General features: G+C 51.5%; 11 protein-coding genes across 11 annotated transcripts; 7 read left to right on the forward strand and 4 right to left on the reverse strand.

The window, feature by feature from the left end:
- Positions 1–626: 626 nt before the first annotated feature.
- AA0111_g7177 (hypothetical protein) lies at positions 627–2,097 on the reverse strand (the record flags this gene model as incomplete). Its single annotated transcript, XM_028653482.1, has 2 exons — positions 627–800; positions 856–2,097. The coding sequence occupies 2 exons, from the start codon at positions 2,095–2,097 to the stop codon at positions 627–629; spliced, it is 1,416 nt and encodes a 471-aa protein (XP_028505140.1).
- Positions 2,098–5,618: 3,521 nt separating this feature from the next.
- Positions 5,619–7,474, reverse strand: AA0111_g7178 (putative dihydroxy-acid dehydratase; the record flags this gene model as incomplete). Its single annotated transcript, XM_028653483.1, has 2 exons — positions 5,619–7,353; positions 7,404–7,474. The coding sequence occupies 2 exons, from the start codon at positions 7,472–7,474 to the stop codon at positions 5,619–5,621; spliced, it is 1,806 nt and encodes a 601-aa protein (XP_028505165.1).
- A 559-nt stretch (positions 7,475–8,033) lies between these two features.
- AA0111_g7179 (hypothetical protein) lies at positions 8,034–9,949 on the forward strand (the record flags this gene model as incomplete). The annotated part of the gene is made up of 2 exons (XM_028653484.1): positions 8,034–9,126; positions 9,378–9,949. 2 exons carry the CDS (start codon positions 8,034–8,036, stop codon positions 9,947–9,949), a joined length of 1,665 nt encoding a protein of 554 aa, XP_028505020.1.
- Positions 9,950–11,055: 1,106 nt separating this feature from the next.
- Positions 11,056–12,361, reverse strand: AA0111_g7180 (hypothetical protein; the record flags this gene model as incomplete). Its single annotated transcript, XM_028653486.1, has 4 exons — positions 11,056–11,415; positions 11,465–11,719; positions 11,778–12,066; positions 12,126–12,361. The coding sequence occupies 4 exons, from the start codon at positions 12,359–12,361 to the stop codon at positions 11,056–11,058; spliced, it is 1,140 nt and encodes a 379-aa protein (XP_028505190.1).
- An 824-nt stretch (positions 12,362–13,185) lies between these two features.
- AA0111_g7181 (NADPH-dependent diflavin oxidoreductase 1) lies at positions 13,186–15,319 on the forward strand (the record flags this gene model as incomplete). The annotated part of the gene is made up of 4 exons (XM_028653487.1): positions 13,186–13,332; positions 13,384–13,658; positions 13,792–15,034; positions 15,083–15,319. 4 exons carry the CDS (start codon positions 13,186–13,188, stop codon positions 15,317–15,319), a joined length of 1,902 nt encoding a protein of 633 aa, XP_028505191.1.
- Positions 15,320–15,854: 535 nt separating this feature from the next.
- On the reverse strand, positions 15,855–16,911 carry AA0111_g7182 (hypothetical protein; the record flags this gene model as incomplete). Its single annotated transcript, XM_028653488.1, has 4 exons — positions 15,855–16,137; positions 16,194–16,483; positions 16,528–16,690; positions 16,739–16,911. 4 exons carry the CDS (start codon positions 16,909–16,911, stop codon positions 15,855–15,857), a joined length of 909 nt encoding a protein of 302 aa, XP_028505188.1.
- A 3,254-nt stretch (positions 16,912–20,165) lies between these two features.
- AA0111_g7183 (hypothetical protein) lies at positions 20,166–21,677 on the forward strand (the record flags this gene model as incomplete). Its single annotated transcript, XM_028653489.1, has 1 exon — positions 20,166–21,677. The coding sequence occupies one exon, from the start codon at positions 20,166–20,168 to the stop codon at positions 21,675–21,677; it is 1,512 nt and encodes a 503-aa protein (XP_028505189.1).
- A 316-nt stretch (positions 21,678–21,993) lies between these two features.
- Positions 21,994–23,382, forward strand: AA0111_g7184 (hypothetical protein; the record flags this gene model as incomplete). The annotated part of the gene is made up of 1 exon (XM_028653490.1): positions 21,994–23,382. One exon carries the CDS (start codon positions 21,994–21,996, stop codon positions 23,380–23,382), a length of 1,389 nt encoding a protein of 462 aa, XP_028505270.1.
- Positions 23,383–23,666: 284 nt separating this feature from the next.
- Positions 23,667–25,676, forward strand: AA0111_g7185 (VMS1; the record flags this gene model as incomplete). Its single annotated transcript, XM_028653491.1, has 2 exons — positions 23,667–23,709; positions 23,758–25,676. 2 exons carry the CDS (start codon positions 23,667–23,669, stop codon positions 25,674–25,676), a joined length of 1,962 nt encoding a protein of 653 aa, XP_028505271.1.
- A 526-nt stretch (positions 25,677–26,202) lies between these two features.
- AA0111_g7186 (hypothetical protein) lies at positions 26,203–27,075 on the forward strand (the record flags this gene model as incomplete). The annotated part of the gene is made up of 1 exon (XM_028653492.1): positions 26,203–27,075. One exon carries the CDS (start codon positions 26,203–26,205, stop codon positions 27,073–27,075), a length of 873 nt encoding a protein of 290 aa, XP_028505192.1.
- A 150-nt stretch (positions 27,076–27,225) lies between these two features.
- On the forward strand, positions 27,226–27,810 carry AA0111_g7187 (hypothetical protein; the record flags this gene model as incomplete). The annotated part of the gene is made up of 1 exon (XM_028653493.1): positions 27,226–27,810. The coding sequence occupies one exon, from the start codon at positions 27,226–27,228 to the stop codon at positions 27,808–27,810; it is 585 nt and encodes a 194-aa protein (XP_028505193.1).
- Between the last annotated feature and the right edge of the window lie 106 nt (positions 27,811–27,916).

The raw sequence follows: 27,916 nt of genomic DNA on the forward strand, positions 1-27,916 counted from the left end.
GTCGACGTGAATAGGTCAAAGGAGGAGAGCATCACGGAAATGACGAAGAGCCTTGGCGAAAACGGACTTTGGCAGAAGGTAATGGTCAAAAGACTTGGGGATACGTACTTTCTCGATACATCACTCCGTGACGACCTATGAAGGGCGAGCCATTCATGATTTTCGTAACCCATAGCTCCAAGCAGAAAAGGGGAGCCTTTAAAGGAGAGCTATGGCGAGAACGAGAAAGCCAGTCCGTGACTTTTGACAGGATAACATGGTGAGTAAATGAATTCAATGAAATCGCGCTTAGCTCAACGTGATATTTGCCAGTTTGGAACATTTTCGTATGTTGTAGGGCGGATCTCAAAAATATCACAAGACGGCACAGATTACCACTGCGATGCTAGATGCAGCGATTCGGAGGATTTAACAAGTATTACAAGCGTGAAAACAGTACATTCGTACAACTACTAAAGTATATATATATAAATCCGTCAGACCAATACCAGTCGTCAAGCGTCTTCGAAAGGCGAAGTTCGTTACAGGTGTATCAACTTTCCATCATTGCTGACTTTTTATCTAAAGCTACAAGAAGCTGTCAGCAGGTGTGACCAAAGCAAGCAACTACTACCCAATGATCTAGACTAGACTGACTTGACCACAGGAGCAACGTTGACATCAGGCAGCTTGACGAGCGGGCCGTTGATGTTGGGGAGCTCGGTTTCGGGACTTACGTTGAAGTCGTTGTTGTTGCCGGCAGAGTTGCCAGAGCCGGCAGAGTTTCCGTTTCCGTTACCGTTACCGGCTTGGTTGTTGTTCTACATCGATGTTAGCATGAGAGTGCAGATGACAATATGTTGGAGGAAAGCTTACGCCATTGCCCTGACCGTTGCCGTTGCCGTTGTTGAGAAGCGAGTTACCGCTGCCAGCAGTGGCACCAGTGACGGAGCCTGCGGTGGCGGAGACGGAGCCAACAAGACCGTTGACGGCGCCGGTGACGCCGCCGAGGACCTCGCGCCTCAAGACATTTTTGGTGCCTACGAGACCTCCAACAGCGCCAGTGACAGGCTTGACAGTGTCAGTGGTCGAGTCAGTGTCTCCCTTAGCAGAGTTGACGGTGGTGCCAACAGTGCTCATAACACCGTTAAGTGTGCCAGTGACGCCGGGGAGGAGAGTGCCTGCGCGCTTGATGACATTGTTAACGCCGACAAGACCTCCAACAGCACCAGTGACAGGCTTGACAGTGTCAGTGGTCGAGTCAGTATCTCCCTTAGCAGAGTTGACGGTGGTGCCAACAGTGCTCATAACACCGTTAAGGGTGCCAGTGACACCAGGGAGGAGAGTGCCTGCGCGCTTCATAACACCGTCAACGCCGGCGAGATCTCCAACAGCACCAGTGACAGGCTTGAGAGTGTCAGTGGTTGAGCCAGTGTTTCCCTTGGCAGAGTTGACAGTAGTGCCAACAGTGCTCATAACACCGTTAAGGGTGCCAGTGACACCAGGGAGGAGGGTACCCTCGCGCTTCAAGAGGCCTCCAGTGACGGGCTTAACCGTATCAGTGACGCCGGAAGTGGCATCACTGGTCTGGAGGGCGCCAGTGACCTGGCCGAGGAGAGAGAGGAGCTGGGTCTGGCTCAGCTTGCTGAGGTCAAGGCTGTCGGTAAGACCACGGCTGAGAAGACCCTTGGTGAGAGAGTCGGTGGTAGGGCCGACGGTGACGCCGTTGAGCACGTGGCCGTCAAGGACGCCACCGACAAGAGGTCCGGCAACCTGGACGCCCTCGACGGTGCCAACAAGACCACGCTTGGCGTTTCCTAGGATGCCACCGAGAGGCTTGAGGTTGAAGGTGTTGCCATTACCAGCAGCGTTGCCGGTACCAGCCTGGTTGTTGTTACCGTTGGCATTGCCAGCAGAGTTTCCGTTGCCGTTGTTCTGGCCGTTGTTGTTGCCGTTGCCAGAGATCAAGTTGTCACTGCCAGCGCTGGGGTTGGTGACAGAGCCGACAGTGCTGGTGAGACCACCAACGAGGCCAGAGACAGCAGCAACCTGAGGAGTAGGGGCTGCGAGAACCGAGGCGGAGAGCGCAAAGACGGATACGGCGATTGTGGAACGCATTTTGATAGTTTTGTTGATAGTCGACAAGGAAGGACGAGTATTAGAAGTCTAAAGCGAAGTGAGCGACAGGCAAAGAACGAAAGTGAATGTGATGAGTTGGATGATGACTGTTTGGTGGTCTGCAGAGTGGTTTATATGTCTACCCAGACGCTCACCACTTTGATACACCGATTCAGTTTGTCCAGCCGATCGACAATCTACTGTACGCTAAAGCCTCAGGCAAGCTGCAGCCGTCGTTGTAGGGCCAGGCATTCTACACCAGGCTACACCATAGTGCGAACGCTGGGACTACAGCTTGTCTAGTCATGTCATGCCGCACGCATTGTCGATCTTCATACACCTGCTGGCCGATGTTGCCGTTCCCAATGAGGCTCTGGCACGTCGGCCACTATGAAAGCTTATTGGTCGTCGTGAGGAGTAAGATTGGATGTTCTGGGGTACAATCCACACGTACTAGGGTAAAGGGGACTTATGGCCTCATCTTTAGCGCGTATCTAAGGGTAGATCCCGGTTGTCGAGCTTCCGGATCGCTGCTTGGGATGTTCGAGTAAGTTGTGTTGCGCCACGGATGTCGATGTACCTATTAGCTTTGGTGGGGGATTTGATGTTGGGTTGTAGAATTGGCCCCGCGGGCGATATTGCGAAGGGTCGTCGTGACAGTGCGTGAGTTTCTGTCACACTGAGCACTCATCTCGTGGAGCATGCATGGCAGGTACGGCATCCTAAGGCTTGCTGTTCCACGTGTTGCCTCAATGGATCCCTTGAGGTGCCTTACGTCTGCGTTGCAAGGCTGCTCCCCTGACGATCTACGTCTCTCGGGAGATGTGCACCCCAAGGCGTCGATCTTGCGTTTTCGGAAAAATGCTTCAACACCATCGGCAGTTTTTGTCTAGCGCGTCGAAGGCCCAAGCAGACTCAGACTTCGTGATGTACGCTGCTAACGAGATAGGGGAGATCTGCCACACTAACGCGCATCTAGCGCAGGACGCTATGGCAGATCCCTTGGTGGAGCGCAATACAGTTCGCCGATATGCCACTCTGCGGTTCTCCGGTCTTCGATGCGAGCGCAACTCCATGTCGTCCAAGCAAAGTCTTGATGGCCTTTTCGTCCCTACTTCTTGTTGCTGGCAAGATCTCGCCTTTTTCTCCCGGACTTCAGCCTGTATTATCGTCGATCTTGCTATCCAGACTCAAGCAGCGCAGCGACCTTGCTGTCCACTACGAACACCTGACCATCTAGCAAACACTCCAAAACACCGGGTCAGGGGTGCAACAAGCTATGCTGCACGGAAACCATGCTCCCGGGAGTTGCGCATACAGATCACAGTACTCGCCCTGCATCGCCATCCAAATGATTTGCGCGACTCCTTTGCACCTCTTTAGAGTTGCGGAATTTGCCATGGTGAAGTTGAGGCTGTAATGCTGCAGGTGCATCGACGTGATGAAACACCCCAGGTGCTGTCTCCAGCCGCAATACGGTCAGTGCTTCCACGTGCGACCCCTCAGCAACTTCCTCAGAGTTTCCCCAAACCCACCGAGATGACGGTGCGGAACTCAATCTACACCATGTACGCAGAAAAAGACAAAGGGATTAGGGGTGAGATGTGCAGAGAGTCACCGGAAGATTCTCCCGCATGTTCTATTGCTTTTCATCTCGGAGTTTTTCCTTGGTCTCTTCTTTGCTTCTCCCATCGATCAAGGCCCAGGCGCTCTGGGACGTTAACAGCCCTGTCATGTTCAGCCATCAGCTCTGTGCACCAACTATTTTCTCAACGCATCTTGAATAGTGTCAAGACAGCTCGTGGCATGCACCTTTGTCTTCGATCATAAACAAATCTTCTCCGATATTGTGTGGACATCCCCTATGGACGCTCCTTGGGTGGTGAGGGCTGGTGTAACAAGCTGGTCAATGAGACGCTGCATACTGTATAGCTTGTTGGATACCTCACATTGAACTGGTGATAAATAGATACATAGCAGCGGCGTTCACAATGGTTGCATATCTAACTTCATAACCTTGGTGATTACTCGATTAACCTTAGTCCTATCTCTATATGCTTGTCAGCGTCTCATATCTTCATGGAAGAATCTGTGTGCCGTGTCTCTGCAACTTGAAGTCCTTGAAGACTTGCAAGGTCCCGTCCAGTTCGACTCGTCATTAGACCAACTTGCCGCTGTCCAAATAATGCGACCAGCATGGGTGAGGGCATTGGACACTGGCAATGCGGCCTATATTATCTCGTCATTTGTTTCCATGCAATCGTTATGTGGGAACGACGGATTCCGTCATATAGCCCTCTTTACATCAGCTAAGATGTGTTCGGTTGTCCGGTATTCGACGGGGAACAGAATTTCTTCTAGCATAATAGAAGCACGTAGAACTCCTTGGTCCATTTTCGTCCTTGAAGGATCAAGCGTTGATGTTACTGTGTCCCCTATGTCCTTGCATCATCTCTGAAGAGTATCAAGCACTCGGAACATAATTCTAGATGCGTATTCTTGGTCTCATATACAGCACAATGTCGGCTTGGCCAACAAACACAACCAGAGGCTTTTCATATCAATCAAGCAGTTTTTACCTTGCATGAATTACCACCAAAGCAGCGCATCCATCGTTGTGGTTCTTGGCTTCCCAAACGCAACATCATCGCTCACTGTGGTGACGCCAGACCTCAGCTTTCAAGTATACAGGTCCGCAATCCAGCATCTGCTCGGTCAGATTCCCTGCGCCCTCACTCCTACCAACATGACTAAACCCGACTCATACATCACTACCATCATCCATCTGCTCAGCTGAGATGAAAAGGATTTGTATCCCCCACGACCGCCTCCTCATACTAATCGCCCCACTACGTACCAAGATCTCCAACATCAGCGACCCCACTCGGAGCAAAACAGGCGCATTTGGCGTTCACAAGCTGGATCATGCTTCATACCCTACCTTCAGTGAGGTAGACTGTCGCGAAATAGCGCCCAATGATATATATCCACTATCATTTCACGGACGTAATCTTTATGGTGGGATGGTATGACAAATGCTGCGGGAAGATGATAGTAAATGTGTTTGTTAAAGATTTGGTCCCATCCTGGCTTGTTTGTGCACGGCATGGTACAAGGGTAGATCTTCGTTGGCTATGATGGATATATTATCGAAGAACATGGTGAGGTGAACGCAGCTGTTCTTGCTAGACCTGGATTGACTGTAGGGAGTTCCCTGAGGCGGTAAGCCAGGAGATGCAAGATTCCAGCGGAGAAGCGCAGTTCCGATTGTGGTACATGATGAGAGAGGTGAACGGGAGAGTACTAGTAGGATCTTGAAACCAGGATGTCGCCGAGTTGCCGCTAACGAATGACCATGCTCGTGGCATCGCAGCGATGACAGTCTAATTGAACCAGAACGAACAAGGAAGTCACTAAAGATCAAATGTACAATTATCGTCTGCCTGAACTCCAAACGAAACTTTTCCAACCCCGAGTGTATACATATACATGCAGACATAAACGACGTAAAATCATAAAGATTACTCTGAGTCAGTAACGCAGCCCTGGCTAGCGTCCTTGACAAACCGCGCGTACTTGAAAAGCGTACCCTTCTGATACTTCAGTGCGGGCGCAGTCCACTTCTTCCTCCTCTCTGCTAGTTCTTGCTCGCTAACAGCAATGTTCAGCTCATTCGACTCGGAGTCAATGGTGATCTCATCACCGTCCTGGACCAAGCCGATGGGGCCACCTTCTTGCGCCTCGGGCACGATGTGACCGATCAAGAATCCGTGACTACCGCCACTGAAGCGGCCGTCTGTGATGAGCGCGACATCCTTGCCGAGACCGGCGCCCATGATGGCAGAGCTGGGCTTCAGCATCTCAGGCATACCGGGGCCGCCCTTGGGGCCTTCGTACCGGATGACAACAACGGTCTTCTCGCCCTTCTTGATTTCACCCCGCTCGAGAGCAGAGATGAAGTCGTCCTCGGCATCGTAACACTTGGCTTTACCGGTAAATATGGTACCCTCCTTACCAGTAATCTTGCCAACACAGCCACCGGGAGCAAGGGATCCTCTCAGGATTTGCAAATGACCGGTAGACTTCAGGGGCTCGCTGAGCGGTCGGATGATCTTCTGCTCAGCGGGGAAATCCCTAACGTTCTCCAGGTTCTCTTTCAGCGTCTTGCCAGTCACAGTCATCTGGCTACCGTCAAGGAGACCTTCCTTGAGCAGGAATTTGAGGAGCGAAGGTGTGCCACCAATGTCGTGGATATCGGCCATGACGTACTTGCCGGACGGCTTCAGGTCTGCCAGTAGCGGAATGCGGTTGCTGACGCTCTGGAAGTCATCAATGGTGAGCTTGAGGCCAACCGAGTCTGCAATCGCGATCAAGTGAAGAACAGCGTTGGTCGAGCCACCCGTGATGCTGATGACAACCATGGCGTTCTCGAACGCTTCACGCGTGAGAATGTCGCTTGGTCGGATGTCCTCTTTGAGCAGGTTCTTGATAGCGCCACCTGCTGCCAAGCACTCGAGCATCTTCGCCTTGGAGTTGGCCGGGTTGGATGAAGAGCCAGGTAGCGACATGCCCATTGTCTCAATCGCAGTAGCCATTGTGTTTGCTGTGTACATTCCTCCGCAAGCACCCTGCCCGTTGCAGGCATGTCTGATGATGTCGAAACGCTGGTCTTCGGTGATTTCGCCTGTGATGAATTGGCCGTACGCCTGGAAAGCGGAAACGATATCGATCTGCTGATTCTCGAGGGTCTTGGCGCAGCCAGGTTGGATAGTACCGCCATACACCATGAGCGAAGGCCTGTTCACACGTCCCATGGCCATGATGACACCAGGCATGTTCTTGTCGCATCCGGGGATGGAGATGTTCGCATCGTACCACTGGCCGCCCATGACTGTCTCGATTGAGTCGGCGATGATCTCACGCGACTGCAGCGAGTAGCGCATGCCCTTTGTGCCCATGGAAATACCGTCACTAACACCAATGGTGTTGAACTGCATTCCGAGCAGGCCGGCCCTCTCTACACCCTCCTTCACCTTGTGGTTCAGGTCCATCAGGTGCATGTTGCACGGGTTGCCCGAGTACCAGACAGACGAGATGCCGACCTGGGCCTTGTTCATGTCCGTTTCGCTCATGCCGGTGGCGTACAGCATAGCCTGCGAGGCGCCCTGCGACTTGGGCTGCGTGATGTGTTTGCTGACCGAATTGAGCTCATTGTCGGCTTTGGCGGTGCGGGCTGCGGAGCTGGAAAGCGCACGTCTGCAAACAATTAGACTTGGTTCTCGATTTCGCGGACAAAAAAAACTTACGCTGCGTGCCATTGCGGCCGCGGCGAGCACCTTGCGCGCGCGAGAACTCCTCCAAAGCGTGCGAGAGACATTGTGGCGGGCTGACTGCTCGTTCCGTGGCGGATTGCTCATCCTAATAATTTAAACATGCGAGCTCGGAGGATGCGGGGACGGGGAAACTAGAGCTTCTCCGAGTCGATGCATGGCTGACCAATGAGGAGCGACATGATGATGCAACACTATCTTCTCCACCACAAGGCTCACAGCGATCGCACGTTCATCAGAAACCAACTTCTTCATCGACGGCTCAGTCGGACCGCACCACTGGACAAAGTCCAGCATGCATCTACGTCAGTATGCAAAGGTACACAGACGCACCCCCATTCACTTTATCGAAATCATGGAATTCGTACTACAACCTTGTCTGCCTCAATACGTATAGTCTTTTGCGTGAAGGGCAGCATGTGCGTGTTACTATACAGTCTACTATTGTCACAGCCAACATCCCATCACTATGCTATCTGCGGGCGTGATGGCCACTGAGATCCAAATCAGACTTGCTATATCGAGTCTTGTTGTAGCCTCTCTTATTCATGTCATTTTTCTCACCCCATCTTCCTATTGTCTTACTCCCCTAACCCAGCTTTCGAAATGAGGTACTTCTTCTGCTTCTTATTCTCTTCATGTCTCGCGCAGGCTGCGAGCATGGTCTTTACAGGCTTCAACTATGGCGCCTTCTGGAGCCTGGAAGCCAACATCAAGAAGAAGGCAGACTTTCTTGATGGCTTCAACTTAGCAAGAAATCTTACCACCGACATACCCTTCGATAGTGCGCGCCTGTTCACTTGCAAAGCAGCCGGCACTCTCAACGAGCCTACTGAAGCTTTCGATGCAGCAGTCGACTCCAAGACCAACCTGCTCTTAGGATTCTGGATCACGCCAGGACAGAAAGGCGGCTCGCCGGACGAGAAAGTCAAGAATGAAATGGCTGCACTCGAAAAAGGATTCAAGAAACATGGCCAAGCCCTTTCAGATCTAGTTATTGGACTCTCTATCGGCAGTGAAGACATATACCGTGCCGAGGAGGCCGGCGAGATAGGTGTCACTGCGGCAGTTGTCGGACAAACAATCGCTCAAGTCAAGAAAGACATCGCTGCCTCGCCATTTGCTCAGTACATGAAGGACAAGCCGATTGGTCACGTTGATACAGCCAAGTATGCAGTGGTGGACAACGCTGACTTCATTGGCATGACTGTATATCCATATTGGAATAAAGACAGCATCGAATCAGCAAGCACAAGCTTCCAAGGTTCTCTCGAGCAAGTCAAGCAGCACGCAGGTAACCGACCTGTATGGATCGCTGAGATGGGCTGGCCCTCTACTGATACCGAATTACACGGCGCTGCAGTTGCGGGTGTGAACGAAGCACAGAAGTTTTGGAGCGAAGCCGGCTGTGCTGTGTTTGGTAAATACACTACATTCTACTTTGAGTTACTCAAAGATACAACACCAGAACAGAAAGCCGATTGGAGTATCATTGATACCAACACTCGACAGCAAAGGATTAGGAACTTGAGCTGTGGCAATCCACAGGCCAAGTCCCCTACTGGCGCACCAGCTATCTCGCAAGCATCATCTCAATCTGTTGGGTCGACCCCCCCAAGCATACCTGTTTCTGGCTCACCAGTCACTCCAAGCGCGCCAGCGGTGATACTGTCGTCTGAATCTCCGTCGACCGGATCAAGTACCATGTACGTAACGGTAACGAGGACGACTACGGTGACTCCACAGCCCATCCTACCATCACTAGCTGCATCCGGCGACACGTCATTGACCACTTTCATAGTGACTATGACGAGCACTACTATAATAACGGCACAGGCCTCGATTGTTACTTTAGCGAGCGGGAATCAATCACCTTCCCCCACTGATGGTGTCGCTTCACTTGGCAAGTTGTATCCCCGAACAAAATCCGTCAAAGCTAATATGTTACAGCACAATTCCAAGTGGCGATAGGTTCCAAAACGGTCACCGTCAATACCACGTCAACAACCATTGTCTTTGCAGAGACTACAACAACAGCCGTTCCGAGAGACGTGCCCCTAGATGTCGAATGGTGCATCACAGTCGTCGACATGGACCGAAACAGCAAACCTATCACTATCGCTGCGGGCCCTGCTGGGCTAGATGGAGAATGCATCTCACCTCCAACTTATCAAGGGTACCCGTATATAACAGCACGATCAGCAGCGGAGCCGTCTAAGATACCCATCGGAACAGACTGGTGTGTTACGGTGGCCGATATTGACCGCAACGGTCGTCCTATACCTGTTGATGCCGGGCCCGCTGGAGCAGACGGCGAGTGTAGTGTTCCCCCAACTTATAGCGGTATACCTGTGATTACTACTTTGACTATCGACTCGAAGGCGCCTGAGCCATCGAAAGAGCTGCTGCCGATGTCTCAGGCTATGGACCTTGCTTCACCTTCCAGTGTTCAAGTGTTAGCAGGCACTGTTGCGTCTTCAGCAAGCGCTGTTACTCCATTACCTAGTAAGTCGCTTAGCTGAGTTGGCACTCTGGCTATTTATAACGATCGCAATAGCATCATCGGAAAGGTCGCAATGCAAACGTCGCGAGCCCCGATCTACACCATTGCCTGCTTCAAAATCAACAGTATTAATTACAGCATCTATCACGACACCAACATCCCCCTATCTTGCCACTCCGTTCAGGGTACCTTCCGGTCCATTCGGCGCTACGCTTTCGGACTCCCCTTCTTCTATGCTGACGGTTGTGACGGACGTCAAAGTGCCGTGAATGTAAGTATGAATGAGATAGAGTGCAGTGTAAAAACAGCGGGGTTTCCTTGAGATCTTACGCGCATGAGATGCGTGCCGAACGTGTTGCTAGTTAGGTTTTGAGGAATAGTTGGCAATGCATTCCATAGTATCGCACAATAACATGAACCGTTGCATTGTTTTGTCGAACTATATTGTCTTCCCATTATCGGATTTCTAATCTAGCCGTACACAGGTTCATGCACAGTCTACGGCTTCGGTAGCATCGTCTACACAATGGAAGACGAGTCGGTATATACTATCATTAGTGTGATATCGCTCCAGACAATCATGAACCTCGTCTTTGAACATCCATAGCGTATGGGCAGATCTTGGCCCGTAACTGAGCCGTCGAGCTTTTGGGAGTGGGTGCACAGCGTCATCTGTATTGACGCGAAGCGTATTCTCATTGAGAGAGCAGATCGTTGAGTACAGTAGAGCCATACGAAGGTAAAGCGAAGACTGCACATAATTCGAGAATGACACCCACAGCATGAGGAGAGATGTTCATCAGCCGTCGTATAAACGGTGGGTTTGTTTGTTTGTTCATTCATGTGATATCTCATCTCTCGTACCAGCTAACATAAGTTTTCCGTAACCGTTAAGAACCCGAAAAAGTCCACCATGAGACACCTGATAGACTCCGAATTCGCACTTTTGCGGATATAACCCGATAACTCGAAACGCACTAAGATGCTAAAGGCGCTTGCCTATATCTTTCTATCAAGGTAAATGGTAGATGTCGATAGGCCAGAAACATCGATACACAAATCCACAGCGCAATGCAATGTCTGACGCGACTCACTGATGATACGCGTCTAAGCAGCAGCCGCTACCTAGGCAGCGGGAGTGGAGGTGGCGGGAGGGTTCTCGACGACCTTCTCGGGAGTCTCGTTGGTGGCAGCGGTCTCGGTGAGAGGAGCCTCGCCGTCGGCGGGCGCGTCGGGAGCATCATCCTCCTTACCGGGGGAGTCGATCGCGACCTTAACGGCGATCTCACGGCCCTCAATTTCCTTGCCGTTCATCTCGGAGCAAGCCTTCTGCTGGAGCTCCTCAGAGCCGAGGGTAACGAAACCGAAACCACGGCCCTTGCGGGGCTCACCGCGGGCCTGAAGCTTCTTGACCATGAAGCGGGGGATGGGGCGGAGGGCGATCTTGGCCTGAGTGGGGGAGTAGTCCTTGAAGATCTCAAGAAGCTGGTTGACTAGTCAGCACACGCTGCGAGAAGGGAGTATACAAACTTACCCTATCCTCCTTCAGGTCGTACGGCAGGTTCGCAACCATGACCTTGGTCTTGGAGGGAACGCCATCCTCGGGAGGACCGCGCTGCTTGCGCTCACGGGGTCCCTGGGGAGCGGACTTGTCGGCACCCTTCTTTGCGGTAAGCGCTTCGTTGGTAGTTTCGGTTAGGGGAGCAACTTGGCCGGGTACATTTGTAGGGGTGGAGTCGGCAGGAGCCTCGTTGGAGAGCTCGACCTGCTCGGCACCTTCAGCATCGGCCTTCTTGTGGACTTTGATTAGCTTGTGCACACAGTTTGTAGTGTGTGAAGGCACTTACAGCACGTCCACCGCGTCCAGCACGGCCGCCACGGCCACGACCGCGACCACGTCCACGGGTGGAAGTACGGCGACGAGCCTCGCCAGTGTTGCCCTCGGCTCCGCTGCCGGCGCCCTCAGCGTGGGCCTCGGGAGTGCGGGCAAGCTGGATGGAGACCTTGCGGTCGAGGATGGCCTTGCCGTTGAGCTCAGCAATGGCACGCTCGGCCTCGGATGGGGTCGAGAGGGCAACGAAGGCATAGCCGACGGGGCGCGAGGTGCGCGGGTTGGTGGGGATGGTCGTGGACTCGCTGTGCGACGTGTTAGCTTCACCCTCTTGCGTCATGCGGAGAAAACAGGGTCCACTTACACCAGGTAGTCCTTGAAGAACTCCTTCAACTCCCCCTCGGTGGTCGCGTACGCGAGGTTTCCAATGTAAAGTCGCCTGCCCTCAGCGGCGCTCGCACGCACAGCCTCGTCCTCGGCTGCGGTGGGTTGTTGAGCGCCAGTGCTCTCCGCGGTGGTGGTGGGGGCGGCGGGAGCGGCGTTGTCGGTGAGGGAGGTGGTGGCCATCTGGGCGGTGACACTGTCGACAGGTGCGGACATGATTGCTGAAGTTTGGGTGGTTGACGAACACGAGTGGAGATCGAACGTGTAAGAGGTTGAGGAAACTTGGAGTCCTGGTAGACCGGTAAAGGTAACCTTGAACAGTAGTTGGTGATTGAGTGGTTGATGGGATTGTCGAACCGCCTGTTGGTGGAACTGTTGACGAGGGGGGTGTGGAGTGGGTAGCTACGAGCCCGGGGAAGGTTGAGAGAGGATTGGGTTGATGGGGTGCGTGGTTGGTCTCTGTTGTTGACTTGATGGGGGAGAAAGGGAGCAGGCCTCGCCCAGGCAGATTATTTTGAAGAGCGCAGCCATGGGGCTTGGCCGCATCCGGTAACGGAAGCGGCCCCTGCGCACAATGAAGGGCCCACTTGCCTGTGAGCAACTACCATGAGTGCATGGATAGGGGAAACGGCGACTAGGCGGCCGGGGCGAGCATGGACGGCGTTCGAGAGGGCGCAGGCAGGTGCATCATGGCTGCGGCCGCCGAGCGAGCACTCTCACCTGCATACCGCGCACCTCGTTCACTGTTGCGAGAGCACGCCCCGTCGACGACAGTGCTTCGCCAAGCTCGACGCCACACGTCGCCCTAGCGCCACAGTAGACCTCCAGCTTGGCGCGCTGCATGACGCTCCAGCTTCACTTCCGCCCCACCGCCCACTGCCGCTAGAAGCATGAAAAAGACCCGCCTGCCGTTGACGTGTCCGCTAGTGCACCGCTTCTTCATGCACTGGATCCGGGGGGCCTGCCATTCCAATCTCCCATCACTCGAGTCCTGTCCAGGCTAGTCTGTCTCACCGCACTCTGATTGCTGGTTTACCGCCATGTCGAGTGCATTGCGACCGCGCCGCGCCCTGGTCGTCTACGGCTCCGAGACAGGTAACGCGCAGGATGTGGCTGAGGAGATGGGACGCGTTGCTGAGCGATTGAGATTCGACACCGAGGTCGCTGAGCTCAACGCCATCACTTTAGTATGTTCGCGGCGACGCTGCGTGCAAGGTACCATGGTTGACTGTTGGTAGAGGCAACTGCTGCAACATCACGTCGTCTTGATCGCTATCTCCACCACGGGCCAGGGCGAACTACCACCCAACAGCCAGAAGTTCTGGAAAGCCATCCGGAGCACTCGACTGCGGCCAGGATGCTTGCAGCAGATGAGATTTGCATCCTTTGGTCTTGGTGACACATCCTATCCAAAGTACAACTGGGCGCATCGCAAGCTATACAACCGGCTCGTGGCACTCGGAGCGCAGCCGATATGCGATCGTGGCGAGTCAGACGAGCAGCATCCAGAGGGGTATGTCAATATCATCGATGCTCCTTTCCATCCTGCCTTCTTTTGTGGGTTCTTGTGTCATCTCGACTTGTCATCCCTCTACCCACAGCCGAACTTCATCCCGACTACCAGCACATGTCTGACTATTCGAAAGCATCGATGGCTCCTTCCTCCCATGGTCAACGAAACTCCGCCAACATCTCCTCGCCTCATATCCGCTCGCTGATGGTATCGAGCCGATACCGGACAATGTTCTGCTAGACCCGAAATGGCTGCTCGAGACTATAGACGATGGTGCAGCATCTTCACCAAAACTCGAATCTGTACCTGCGTTGAACGGCGACGCGCCTGACGCCCCTCCTTCTGATCTTCTCAACATATCCGGCGGACTTACTGCGAAGATCACAAGCAACGAGAGAGTCACTCCGACGACCCATTGGCAGGACGTCCGGCACCTTAAATTTGAAATACCAGAGACACATCCATACGTCCCAGGTGATGTACTTACAATCTACCCCAAGAACTTTCCCTCCGATGTATCTCAGTTCCTCGAATGTATGGGCTGGACGTCCAGGGCTGATGTACCTCTCCGCTTCGTCCCTTCATCATCATCGACACCTTCCGACGCCACTCTGCCCATCCGAAATATGGAGCAAGGTAGTACGATAACCTTAAGAGAGCTTTTAACCAACCATCTCGATATTATCGCTATTCCCCGAAGGTCGTTCTTCGCCCAGCTCGCGCATTACACGAGTGACGAGTTCCATAAAACAAGATTACTTGAGTTTACGGACCCTCAATATCTGGACGAGCTATATGACTACACCACACGTCCACGCCGCAGCATCTTAGAGGTCTTACAGGAGTTTGAATCTGTCAAGATACCTTGGCAGCGCGTGTGCAGTATTATTCCTACTCTACGCGGTCGCCAGTTCAGCATCGCAAGTGCGATGAACCCTACCACGGAGCTAGAAAAGAAAACAAAAATCGAGCTTTTGATTGCGATAGTAAAGTATAAGACAATTATTAAAAGAATAAGACAAGGTGTCGCTACGCGGTACGTCGCTTCGCTCATACCAGGACAAGAAATCACGGTCACGCTTTCGCGAGGCGGGCTTGGTGTGAGCAAAGATGAACTCGATAGACCGGTTGTTATGATTGGGCCAGGAACAGGTGTAGCGCCCATGCGTTCGCTGATATACCAACGCGTGCAATGGCGCGAGGAGCACAAGAAACTTGAGAATGGCCACGCGCAAGAAGACGACGAACCTGTAAAAGACTTACTGTTCTTTGGCTGTCGTAATGCCGAGTCAGATTACTTCTTCAAAGACGAATGGGCGCAGCTCCAGTCCTCCAGCGTGCCGTTAGAAGTCTTTGCGGCATTCTCCCGAGACCAGGTAAGACTTCAACTCCACCTGTTGACGCCCATGCTAACCACACAACAGCGCCAGAAAGTCTACGTTCAAGACCTTGTCCGTCAGCAATCTTCGCTGATATTCTCGCATCTTTTCCACAAATCTGGCATCTTATATATTTGCGGCTCGTCGGGCAAAATGCCTCAGGCTGTACGCGAAGCGCTCATTGAAGCTTTCCAAGGGCATGGCAGTATGGATAGAGAAGGCGCAGAGGATTATCTGGTGAGCATGGAGAAGAGTGGAAGATATAGACAAGAAACGTGGTAGGACCTTGGGTAGCGATAGGGCCGCCCTTGATTGCAGATCAGACATCGTAGGCTGTTTGGTTTCATGAACAACGTTAGCATACCCTACCTTCCGATCTAGACGTGGAGGAATGAGATGAGAGTGGAGGGGGAGACATTAGACAGATTATTGTGAAGATCGTGAGAGGTGTGTGGATGCTGGATTGCAGGGTCTGTGATACTGGATCAATTGTCTACACCGCGTACCTACTCATAAATATAACAGAAGGGTCCAGCAAGCGTGCTCGAAGCCTCCTTAATAGTCATATTTGGGAAGCCCAGATACTCCCCAAATGTCATAACATCATCCAGCGTCGCATTTCTTGTTGGTGGGACATTCTGGAACGTAAGGGTGCCAGCAATAGTAAAGCGTCTCTCCTTCAAGTTTTGATTCTGCCAAATCCACCAAATTCGGTCAATTTGTGCGTGGTGGTTCCAAAAGTACGGGTCAGACGGAGAGCTGCAAAGGTGGAGATACCAAGTTAGTATATGTCTCATGTACATTCGTACAAGGGGTCTCACTTATAGAAATCGCTACCAGCATCGCCACCGATTGTTTGATGACCACCAAGATGAACACGGAGTATTCCTGGAGAAGGGTTCTGAAGCGTGTTTTGGAAAGCGGAGATATTGGCACTGCCTGTGATTAGTCCGGCGACGTTGGCATCGGTGGTCTCGGATGATGAGCGGGTGTTGATGTCTCGCTTGATGCACCTGGGGTTGTAGCCAAGACCATCAGGGGATGGATTTGGCTGTACAGTAGTGTCAAGAGACGAGATAGGTCCGACATGCATCTTCCAGCTGGAATTCAGTTAGTACGTAAGCGGCGCAGATATTGCTCCTAGATTAGTGCTTACTTCTTGAAGGGTCCAGAAGCGACGCACCCACCTCCGTTACCAGGAGGAATTTCTACAAAGCATCGGCCTGGGTTAGGCACGCAGCTGACATTGCGTCCCGGAACGTACTCTCCATCTCCCGAGATGCTCGTGTCGCTGCCATCGAGGAGAGGAGAAGCAGCAGGGTTATCAGCCCACAAGGCCCAGTTGTAGTAGGGGAGATAGCCCTTGTACCCGCATTCGTTGCGCAGAGTTTGTTCCCACGCCCACATGAAGTAGCGGTGCCACGACAGAAAGTTGCCCTTATAGACCTGAGTCATCCTGAGGAAACATTGGAGAGCAGAATCGAACGTACATTTCCGTGTGTATATTGCGTTAGTAAGATATGAGTAACAACGAAATCATCATAACGACTCTTAGCTCCCGCAGCGATAGCAGCCGGAGTTCTGGCCTTCTTTTGCCCAGTACACTGAACAGCGTCAATGTAATTCAGTTTCTCTGAACGCTTGAGTTTGGACCTGTATCATGTGAGAAAGGTATAGAAATCGCTATCGTTAATCCCGTACCATTCGCGACGTCGAGCCACTGTTCGTTTGGTACATTTCGTCGAGTAGCTATTGGGATGTTTGGCGACGTCAAGCCATAGCTGGTCGAGCCCGTGTTTAGCTAGGGCATCAGTTTCGGGTGCTTTTGCCGCGATGGTGCTGCCAGCAAGGGCAAGTAGGAAGATGAATCGCATGATGGTGCCGATTCAAGATACGAAAGAGCTGATTACTGCTTCAACCGCTTTGCAGAGGAAGTAGGGATCCTTTTATGCGTAAGGAGTGGTAACACTGCGGATGCAAGGCATGCAGCACCTGGATCAAGCGCGTCCGAATTCAGGAACTGACTTTGTCGAGCATGGATAGCGTCCACACCTCTCGTGTGATGGCTAGTTATTTGCCGTCTCTCCGGGCATTAATGCCACGAAGAGACTCGTCTAGACATGCTGACTCAAAGTACCGACGCAAGGAGACTGCATTGCAAGCGGGACAGGCCACCGACTAATGCAGATGGACTCCACCAGAACAGCATGATCAGAGTTTCCAGCGCTTGCCACAATTTGGGAACAGACAGTACCATCTATATCGCCTCGCCCAACCAGCCGGTAGCGAACAGGCGTCAAACACTTAGATGATCTATGCCGGGCACAAACCCGTGTACTGGACGGACGGCAGGCATATGGCGACTCGTATGCAAGGAACAGTATCTTAGTTGCAGCTCTGCAACCGTGTTGCTGCGCCGCTACGCTGCAGTGTTGTAATATCCAGCCGACATGGGCATATACTCCAGCTGCTTGGCGTAGGAAGCGAGCCAAGAGGATGGATTGTGGCGCGGAAGCGCTCTGTCAAAAAAACATGTTGCGCATGGGGCTTCGACTACAGCGTGGGATTGAAAACGAAACATGTAGTTTTCACCAAGACTTAGGAAGAATGGTGTTTGATGTTCGTCGTCGCTGTTGTGGGCCACCTACCTATCTAGTGCTTTTTGTGTGGCCTTAGTGGTACTGTGATACCTGGGCAGGTGCCAATCGCCACGGGTAGGCCTAGTCGCGAAATATGGGTTCTTCCTTCACACGGCACGGTGATTCGCCCAACTCCTACGCATTTGCGTATCGAACCGAACGCGGCATTCGGGAGCACACCCATCTGCTTTCGTCGCGAGCCGTGTCGGGCGGCTCGAAAGCTTGTGTCATCCCGCGAAGCCACCCGCCTCGGGAGACGTTTGAGTTGCTGGACATTGAGCCAGATCGGAGCCACTTTGTGCTACTGAGAAAGTATGCATCCCTTCTGCATGTCGAGTGAAGCTATCATTCCAATCGCACTCTTTTTTCGTTCACAACTTATGACACTGGCCTTAGTGGACAGTCGTTAGCGGATATCAGTTACGACCTGGGTTATGCCACACCATTTGCGAAAGACAGAAGCACGGCATTCCATTCCATGTAGTGGAGAGCTGCGGCGCGGTCGCCACTACGCCAGAATCCAGTTAGCGAGAAGACCTTCCATGAGAACTATCCTAGCTCCCGCAATGTGATCGGCTCAAGATGGCCACGTTACCGAGCCAAATCCATATTGCGATGGTATCAGATTATGGGCTGAGTAAGAAGTCTTCTTCTGGTTAATGAGCGAATGTATGCAAGAACACGGCTCAGGCAACGCGAGACCTATATGATCAACTCATGCTGTTGACAACACAAACTGTACATGCGTCTCTTTTGTGGCCTCCACTGCTACCACCTATGCATTGAACACATCACAAGCATGGTTTCTTCCAGTGCTCCAACTTCTTTACCATCACCAGAGCTCGTAGCCTACTCTAATGCTGGTAATCTTGTCGCACAAGCTGCCACGTTATGTGTAGTCGCATTGATAACGGTCCTCTTACGTTGCTACGCTCGTGTTGCAGTTATCAAGTCCTTTGGTTACGATGACTGGGCTATGCTTCTGGCCATGGTAACTATACTGAGAAAGCTAGTGTCAATCGCAATCACTAATTCGTTCCTACAGTTCATGGCCATAGCAACACTTGTTTGCATAGTTTTGGAAGTTCCTTACGGTCTTGGAAAATACCTCTCTGTCATTCAGATGGATCCGGCAAGGTACCAGCAATTGCTCAAAGTCCGATATGTGCATCAGATCATCTGCAACGCTGCGGCGACAGTGGTAAAGATATCTGTCTCTCTGTTCTTGCTGAGATTTGCGACAACGAAAGCATATCGATGGTCTCTACACGGCTTGAAAGTGTTTTTGATGGCTTTTATGCTGACGTGTACCGGAACATTGGGTAAGTCCGTCATGAACGGATTGGCATACTTTACTAATATTCTTTTAGTAAGACACTATCGCATAGATGTTTCCCTGGTCCTGCTGTACTAAAGAGACACAGGTGTGGGCCTGCCTCCCCGTAGAGGCTAGTTGGAACTATAGTCTCCGCCCTCCACCACTGGGAAATGGTAGCGTCAAATGTTTCAGTAGAGATACTTTCGGGCGCATCGCTCTCTTTAACGCGGGTTAGTACGCGACTATCTGCTGTCCATCATCAAAAAACTGATCTACACCTAGTCATCAACTGTTTGACAGACTTCCTTCTGGCACTCCTTCCTGTTCCGCTCATCTGGCAACTCAAACTCAACGTCCGCACTCGCATGTCGCTAATTGCGATACTGTCACTTGGTGTCTCCGCTGGCGCAGCCGGGGTCTTCCGAGCAACAGTGTTCAATACCATCCTTCACGATCCTCGACGATTCGTTCATGACAAATGGATGATGTGGAACTACGTCGAGCTGACTGTTGGCATAATTGCTGGATCTCTTTCCTGCGTTGAAGCCCTTGTTTCTTCGAGTTCTGAACGCAGCACGTGAACGGACGGCTGTAGGAACTGGTAGGGTCACCGGAAGTGGAAGACCTGATACGTTGGGCTACGAGAGGCAGGATCAGTCCAAGTCTGGGATTGCTCTATCTGAATATAGATCGGGAAACCGGGCATCAGGTACAGCGATGGAGCGGCCGGTTTGGCGTACAGAATCGCGGAACGACAGTGACGAGAGTGTGATACCGCTACATGGTCCGGAGGGAAAGGCGAACGCAATCTTCGTTACGAAAGAGTTTCACATCCGTTGAGAGTGATTGGTATCAGCTCTCAGTTATATGAGTAATTGGCTCGAATGACGTCATCGAAGAGCAAAGAACCTAGAGCTAGCTCTGTTGTATACATAGACAATCTTTCGCTGTAAAGAATATCGATTTGGTTGTTCTTAGTAAAAGAGCTGAGACTGCTCGTTCTAGCAGCCCCACGAAAGGGGTTGTTATTGGTTGCCTAAGTGTGAATCTCTCCACACGTGCACTTTCTCCGATCGCCAAGCTGCTGATCCACTCCCGGAAAATAACCGGATCTTGGGAAGAGCCTCGGGACATATTTGACACGACGCGCACTCAGACATTACCTGCAACAATGATCACAGGACGCGTATCGGTCAGCGCTCTCAATAATCTCCCTGACGAACTGATACTCCTCATCCTGGATCAGCTGGATCCAGGTGACTATTTCACGTTACGCGATTTGAACGCGACAAGCTCGCGTTTTCGTCGTCTCACGATAGATCGACTCTATCGAAGATTTCCAGGTTGCTCCCCAGAGCAGTTCCTGCGTACCATAACGCTGTCGCATCCAGACGAACGCCATGAATTCATGAATTATGTCAAGGAGGTGGTGTGGTATCAGAACTATTGGGATCGACCATCTCGACGTCGATGCCTACCTCTAGGCGATAGGCATACCGTTGCCAACATACTGAGGAGTTCTGGGGCTATTCTGGACACTACAGATCTCTCCACAGACTTGCCTGGACGCTTCATAGGCTTCTCTTCCGAATATGAAGTTCATTGGTGGTATCTGGAGTTCTTCTTGTTCTCCACGCCCAAGGTTGAGAAAATTACTATACACGATGCATGGCAATGGGATGACCACAGTTACTGGTTCAAGAGCCTGGCTGCCAACCCAATTCACTTCAAAAATCTTCGATCCATTACCGTATTCGGTCCTCTACGTCTGAGAAACATTGTGCCGCTTCTGACTCTGCCTTCCATACACGCCCTAGATCTTACCCAAGTCGTCGATATGCGCCAAGAACCCGACAGGGAGTTCTCATGGGCCCGCGACGGCGAAGACTACGTTGACCGACGATTGGCGAGTGGTTCGTCTCTTGAACATCTGGTTATACGGGAGTCAGATCTGCATATCCCGTCTGCAGTGGGTATCCTTGAGAAACTTAACAAAGTCAAGAGTTTCACCTACGAACATGTGTGTCATGAACTTGCATCGCATCCCGGGATGCAGCCGTCCATTTTCCCGTGGGTTGGCAACTTGTGCTGGGGTCCGGATAGCTCCCTCGAAAGTTTGCATCTACGTATAGAGTCGTCAGTAGTGACGCATGAAGAGATGACATCGCTCTGTCACCACGTTACTGGTCCTGTACTAGCAAGGCTTCGTACTCTGAACATCGGTCCCTGTAGTATCAGCACTTTCAAAAGCTTGGATCTCGCACAATCTGAAGATCTACCAATTATAGCTTCTAGGATCGTAGCCGCATTTCCTGACACACTCGAAGCTCTACAAATTCAGTGGGCTTACGAGCGTGATGGAGAACCACGGTTAAAAATTTTCATTGATATCTTACGGTACTTGGCCGAAGCCATTGCTGGTTCAAACTCTAAATTGAAGCACGTCTCTATCGTTGACTGGCCAGCACTTGCAGGCTGGTTCCCTTTCCAAGACCAAGTCATCAGTTTGAAGCGGGTATATGAACGCCGGGGATTGCAATTTGACATAGTCTACGAAGAGATTGAAGATGGAGAGCCACTTACCGTCATGGAAGACGTGGAGCCTGGTTGGGTTTGGATCCAAAGGACGGAATATTTCGCGACACATTGCAGGTTTTCCCGCCCATCGTCTAATCATGGCTAGTGGAGTGTGTGTATACGATCTCTGAAGCATTTATAGATGGTATCTACAAAGTTTCGTACGGGATCTGGGTGCGTGTTGGTGTAGCACTAGCAAACAAGACTACGTTGCGGCTGACACAGCTAACACGTGCTTGACCGGTCCGACAATCGCTAAATCATTAGCGCCTCTCCCAACGCGGGGAAGCTCCTGTCCCCTGTTATCGTACTTGGCATCAATTTCTTTTTGCGGAATGGGACAAGAGCTTCAATGCGTAGCAAGCCGTCAACGGCGGAGTATCCCTTCACCAGCCATCCACTCAGACGGTATAGTAGTCCAGATGGCTACTAATCTCCCATCCAAACCTGGCTTCGATACTCTTCCCAACGAACTTGTCATAAGCATCATCGAGCGCATGCCGAACGATAACGCTAAGGATATATGCAATCTAAGCCTGACTAGTCGTCGCATGTACACGCTTTCTGTCGATCATCTGTACAAAAGTCTTCTAGTACGACGTCCGTGGCCACTTCTGCGTACGTTGCGATCCAGCCCGGAACTTGCAAACCGAATTCGGGACATTACATGGAGGCACAACTTCAACGATCATGACGATACCGAAGAAAATCAAGCCGTCCTCTCCAGCTGCATCAAGCTTCTAGAGTCGTCTCACCAGGACGGATTGATGCGTGATTCTTCTGGGCTTCGGTGTGATCACGAGTTCATCGAGATACTCCTAATGTTCACTCCGAATCTCCGTACGCTTGTTATCGCAGATAGAGCCTTCTGGCCTGATGGCGAATATTGGTTCAGGAGGATCGCAAACAACCCGGATCGGTTCGTGCACTTGCGAACCATTAATATACACGGTCCACTGTCAGTGGAGGCCATAGCATACTTGTTCCTCCTTCCTTCACTTCGGAACTTCATCGCTTCGGACTTAGTTCTCCCCGAGCGCACCAACAACAGACGAGTTTGGGATAACGAGATTCCGCTTAGGACAGTGTTAGACCCTGGTTCATCTCAAGTTGAGAAGATCGTGTTGAAGCGATCAGTTGTGGAGGTGCCGACGCTAAAATACTTCACCGAAGCTTGCAGAGATTTGAAGAGCTTCGCATATGAACAGGACATCAACAACGATCAGCGTGGCATGTATTCTCGAAGTCTCCTGTCTAAGTTTGGCGAGCTTTCAGCAGCTTTCATTCTCAACCGCACAACACTCGAGCACCTCTCTATCCGCGGTGACCATCAGATGCTTCGTCAGGAGCACGTACTACAGGTAGCACGATTGGCTTCCAACATGTCAAACCTTCGTTCGCTAGATATGGGCTTGATCACACATGACGACGACCCGATACAATGCACCTCCGATTTTGTAGCAAAGATGGTACGCCTTCTTCCGCCCACACTTGAAGAAATGAGTTTTGAGATTGACTGGCAAGAGCACTGGGGCTCGAGAGGGTGGGAGGGGCCAACAGAGATGTTGCGCCATCTCGCTACTATCGCTTCTCCAAAGCTGTCCTTGAAGAAAGTCGCTGTGGTGGATTGGCCGCCTTTCTTGGGTCATTTCCCGCCAGATTTTGCACGGCTACATCAGTGCTTTGCGGAGCAAAGCATAGATTTCGTATCCATTCCCGCCAGCATCGAAGGGCCGGATCCGCTGCAGTTGTTAGACTTCGTAGAGCCGGGGTATGTGTTCGTACAAGTCGCTGTTGCCGAGTACGCGTAATTGCGTTGCAGTCACGTGGTACCGCAATATCAGTCGTGTGAAGATCAATGCAGCTACTCTGTGTTCTTTTCAATCAAAAATGAGACTTTGCTATCCATTCATAGAATCGGTGGCGGGTGAATGAAGGGCTGAGCGCGCTAGTGAGATATTAGCGTCAAGCTATGACTCGCGTGGAGGGCAGCTATGATGTACGTCATGTTCAAGTTACAACGCGCCCCTCCACATCTCTTGTTCACAAAGTATTCTCGACATACGACCCGTCACCGCGACTTTGATCATCTAAGATGGCGCAAAAAGGTGATCATCTATTACAGCGTCCTCTCTATGGTAAAATATTGCTCCCTCCCCGAGCGCGCATGGAATTAACGTCCACAGTGTTTGATCTGCCCGAAGAGCTGTTAGCCACACTCACTCTCAAAGACCAGCCCGAGCACTCGATAGAAGAGACACCACCTCAAATACCGACGACTGCAAACGACTCTTCCAATACCGCCGAAGAAGAGAGCAACAGCCCGGCAAAAGCGACATCGTGCAACCTCTGTGGGCTCAGCTTTGCATCTCTTGCAGACCAGCGCAATCACGTACGATCAGACCTACATGGATACAATCTGAAGCAAAAGATAAAAGGTGCGAAGCCTGTAGGCGAGGCTGAGTTCGAGAAACTGATCGGAGATCTGGACGAGAGCATATCAGGGTCTGAGTCATCAGAATCCGACGAGGACGAAGATGCAGATGGGACGAAGGCAAAAGAATCCACGCTTAGTGCGCTATTAAAAAAGCAGGCCAAGATATCAGATCCCGAGTTTGACGACTTTTCCTCACGGAAGAAGCAGAGAGGGCCTGGCAAGCCTCCGTTGATGTGGTTCACGTCACCCTCAATACCCGACAACATGTCACTAGGCGTGTATCGCGCCATTTTTTCGAATACAGAGCAGGAAGAGGAGTCGCATGTTTTGGAAACTTTACGCAAGAAGCAGCTTTCTCCGAAGCAACTCCCAAAGATCAAGGCGAATGAGGCCGGTGTCCCGCCACCAGGCATAGATATCGGGCCACATTACTTTCTATGCATGATAGGAGGTGGCCACTTCGCTGCCATGATAGTATCACTGGCACCGAAGATAGGAAAGAATCACACTGGATTCGATGAGCGATCGGCGACCGTAATTGCGCACAAGACATTCCATAGGTACACCACGCGACGAAAACAGGGAGGTTCGCAATCAGCCAACGACAACGCAAAAGGCAACGCACACTCTGCCGGTTCATCGATCCGTCGTTACAACGAGACTGCACTAATCGCTGAAGTTCGTGAGCTATTATATAGCTGGAAGAACATGATCGATACCGCAGACTTGATCTTCGTACGCGCAACCGGCGCGACGAACCGAAGAACTCTTTTTGGTCCGTATGAAGGACAGGTTCTGCGTCATAATGACCCACGCAATCGAGGCTTTCCCTTCAGTACGCGGCGGGCGACTCAAAAAGAGCTGATGCGTGCGTTTGTTGAACTCACTCGAGTGAAGCAAAGTGCTATCGATGAAGCAGCGCTTGCTACTCTGGATTCTTCTCAAAAAGAAGCGGCTGCTGCGACACCAATCCCAGAAAAACCTAAGCCTAAGAAGCCAACAAAAGAAGAAGAGGCTGCGACATTACACACTTCACAGATTATACCCATGATTAAGCGTTCGAAAGTACCTGCGCTTCTCAACTACCTCAAAACAAACAACATCCCACCAAGCTTTAACTTTCTCCCCACCAACCACCACACACCAACGCCGCTGCATCTTGCTGCATCTCTCAATTCTGCTCCTATCGTCTTCGCGCTTCTGACGAAAGCCGGTGCCGATCCAACTCTGATGAGTGACGAAGCGCGGACCCCTTTCACGCTGACTGGCGACCGTGCAACCCGTGACGCCTTCCGTGTTGCCCGTTCCGAACTCGGAGAGTCAGCTTGGGATTGGGAGAAAGCCGGAGTGCCTACAGCCATCACCAAAGCTGAAGCTGACAAGCGAGATGCTCAAGAAAAGACCGAGAAAGCTGCAGAAAGTAAGGCTGAGGCTGACCGGCGGAAGGCTGAGACCGAGCGCGTACGGAAAGAAAGCGAGGCTGAAGAGGTCAGGAGAAAGGAGCAGAGGCTAGGCAAGGGCAAGTCATTAGGCGCGCTACCTGTCAAGACTGGAGCAGATTTGAGAGAGGAAGAAATGAGGGGCTTGACGCCAGAAGCGAGAGCTAGAATGGAAAGAGAACGGCGAGCTAGGGCTGCTGAAGAGAGGCTCAAGCGGATGGAACGTTGAAAGCGCTTCTATGGGACTCATAATTTCTTACCCGCGTGTTAGCCTATCGGGGAAGAAGACTTTCTGCACGCTCGGCTGTGTGAATGAGTTGTAAGAGTAACGCGAGATTCCACATGGTTGTATCATCGACTCTCGTCGTTCGGAACAACTAAATGATCACGAATCACACTTTGTGTCCAACGTAAACCATTAGCCCGGTTATTTCATACCCATGTTCTTCACATGGGTTGAATGAGGTAAACACAGCTACTTGCCCGAATTGTTTGGACATAATGAGCAATACCAATGGTAACAAGGGAGGGAACAAAGTGGATGGTGAAAACAGCACGGGTTGACATGGATCTCAGAGACCGCCAAGTGGGCATTAGAGATAGACCGCGAGAATAGACAGAACAGCAAACATAAGTGAAAGGGTCCAAGACGCTCCTGAACCAAACACATGACACCGCCAAAGCTGCCTCAGTCTTCGCATATTTTGTCTATTATTCGTCACAACAACAACTGCGTACCATACGTATTTTTCACCATGACAACTACTCTTCAACCTCGCACTAGCGAAACAACACCACTCTATCTCAGTATACGCCTAACGACTCACGTAAAGCAAAAGCCAACTATCGGTACCTGTGATATCGCTTATAGGGATGAGCCGTTGGAGCGGATACCAGACGACTATGTCCAGCCTAAACTGCAACACAACCGCTATGGCAACGTGATTCCACAACACTCGTGGGTGTATACCTCTGCCGTCTTCACACCTGCCCCTTACACTCGCTCCATGAAGATCACTATGCGATGCTACGATGATAAGGTCTCAGACACACGGCTATCCATCATTGCAGTCGATGAATATAAGCACGTGTCCGAAGCAGCTATGCGGGAGGATGTCGCTCGCTATGTCGATGCAGTAGTGCAGACTCCAGCAGGTCAACAAGCGCAGATAAGACAGGTGATGACTAGCACAAGCTATGATATTGACCTTCAAGATCCAGTGACCGGACAAAACAATTGGTGGAGTCTACTGCAATGGTCGGCTTGTAACACAAGGGCGTATCCAGTTGGAAGGCGTATTCCGGAACAGAACATGGAGAGAATGAGAGAAATTCGTGAGGACTGGGAACGGGAAACAGACTCGGAGGCTTTCGGATGTGTGGAGGAGGGAAAGAAGGATTGGTTGGAACTCCATGCTGTGTTGGACTTGGTCCAGGTGAACGCTGACGTTGAAGAAGAAACGATAAAGTTTGAAACGGAGGGGGACAGTAAGATGATCGGAATGAGTGCAGAGCATATGATATGGCTGAGAGAAAGACATGATCATGAGTTGGACGCGATCTACTACAGACTTCTAGAAGAAGGTCCGAAGTCTTCTTCCGGGAACAAGCTACACCTTACGCCATGATCGTAATGACGCTGATGAGGAGTAGAAAGATGATATAACGTTGTAATGTGTGTATGAATATCCAACATATCATGCCTTGACACTACCTCTCAAATCCAATGTTCGACGTTATATATGGTAGCAACTGTAATCTTTTGGGGTTCAATCTTAATGCCCAATGACGTCACCCCTTCAGTGAACTTCACCACAAACTTCCATCCTGTACTACTACTACTACCACTACTACTACCACCACCACCACCAAGGCCGATCGCAGCCTGTCTGAAAATGTCATCCACAGATGTTCACGACCAAGAAATAGACGCGCGATCCCGCTCGGCACTTGCTTCGACACGGCGCAACCTCCGCTACCTCTACGACCCGAAAACCGCGCCCAATGCCGTGTCTTCACGCCGGACACGCGCACTTCTCCGTGTTGTGCGGTCCGGAATCATTTTCGCTTTCTGGAAGCTTGTACGGTATGCGAAATACGTTGCAATTGGTTCGCTGGTGGCGACGATAGGTGCTGGGGCTTTTGGCACATTTGTTAGTGGGGCGGGATTCGTGTTAGCCCCGACGGGCATTGCGGGCACAATTTTCGCCGCGACAGTTTGGGGGGCGGGGAGGTTTGCTGTTAAGAAGGTGAAGAAGAGGTGGGGCATGGGACAGAATTATGAGGATGATGAAGAGGAGTGGGAGGACAGGAGACACACGGGAAGGAGGATCGACTTCGGCGCGGAGGCTATGCCTTGGTGAGCGATGGTTGAAAAAATGATGAGGGAGTGACGATTCTGCGATGCGTTTGTGATACGAAGTCACGGATACCCAGAATGTTGAGACAAGAGTGATCTGTGGACAAATT

Source organism: Alternaria arborescens, assembly GCF_004154835.1.
Source record: "Alternaria arborescens strain FERA 675 chromosome Unknown contig_16, whole genome shotgun sequence".
Taxonomy (NCBI): domain Eukaryota; kingdom Fungi; phylum Ascomycota; class Dothideomycetes; order Pleosporales; family Pleosporaceae; genus Alternaria; species Alternaria arborescens.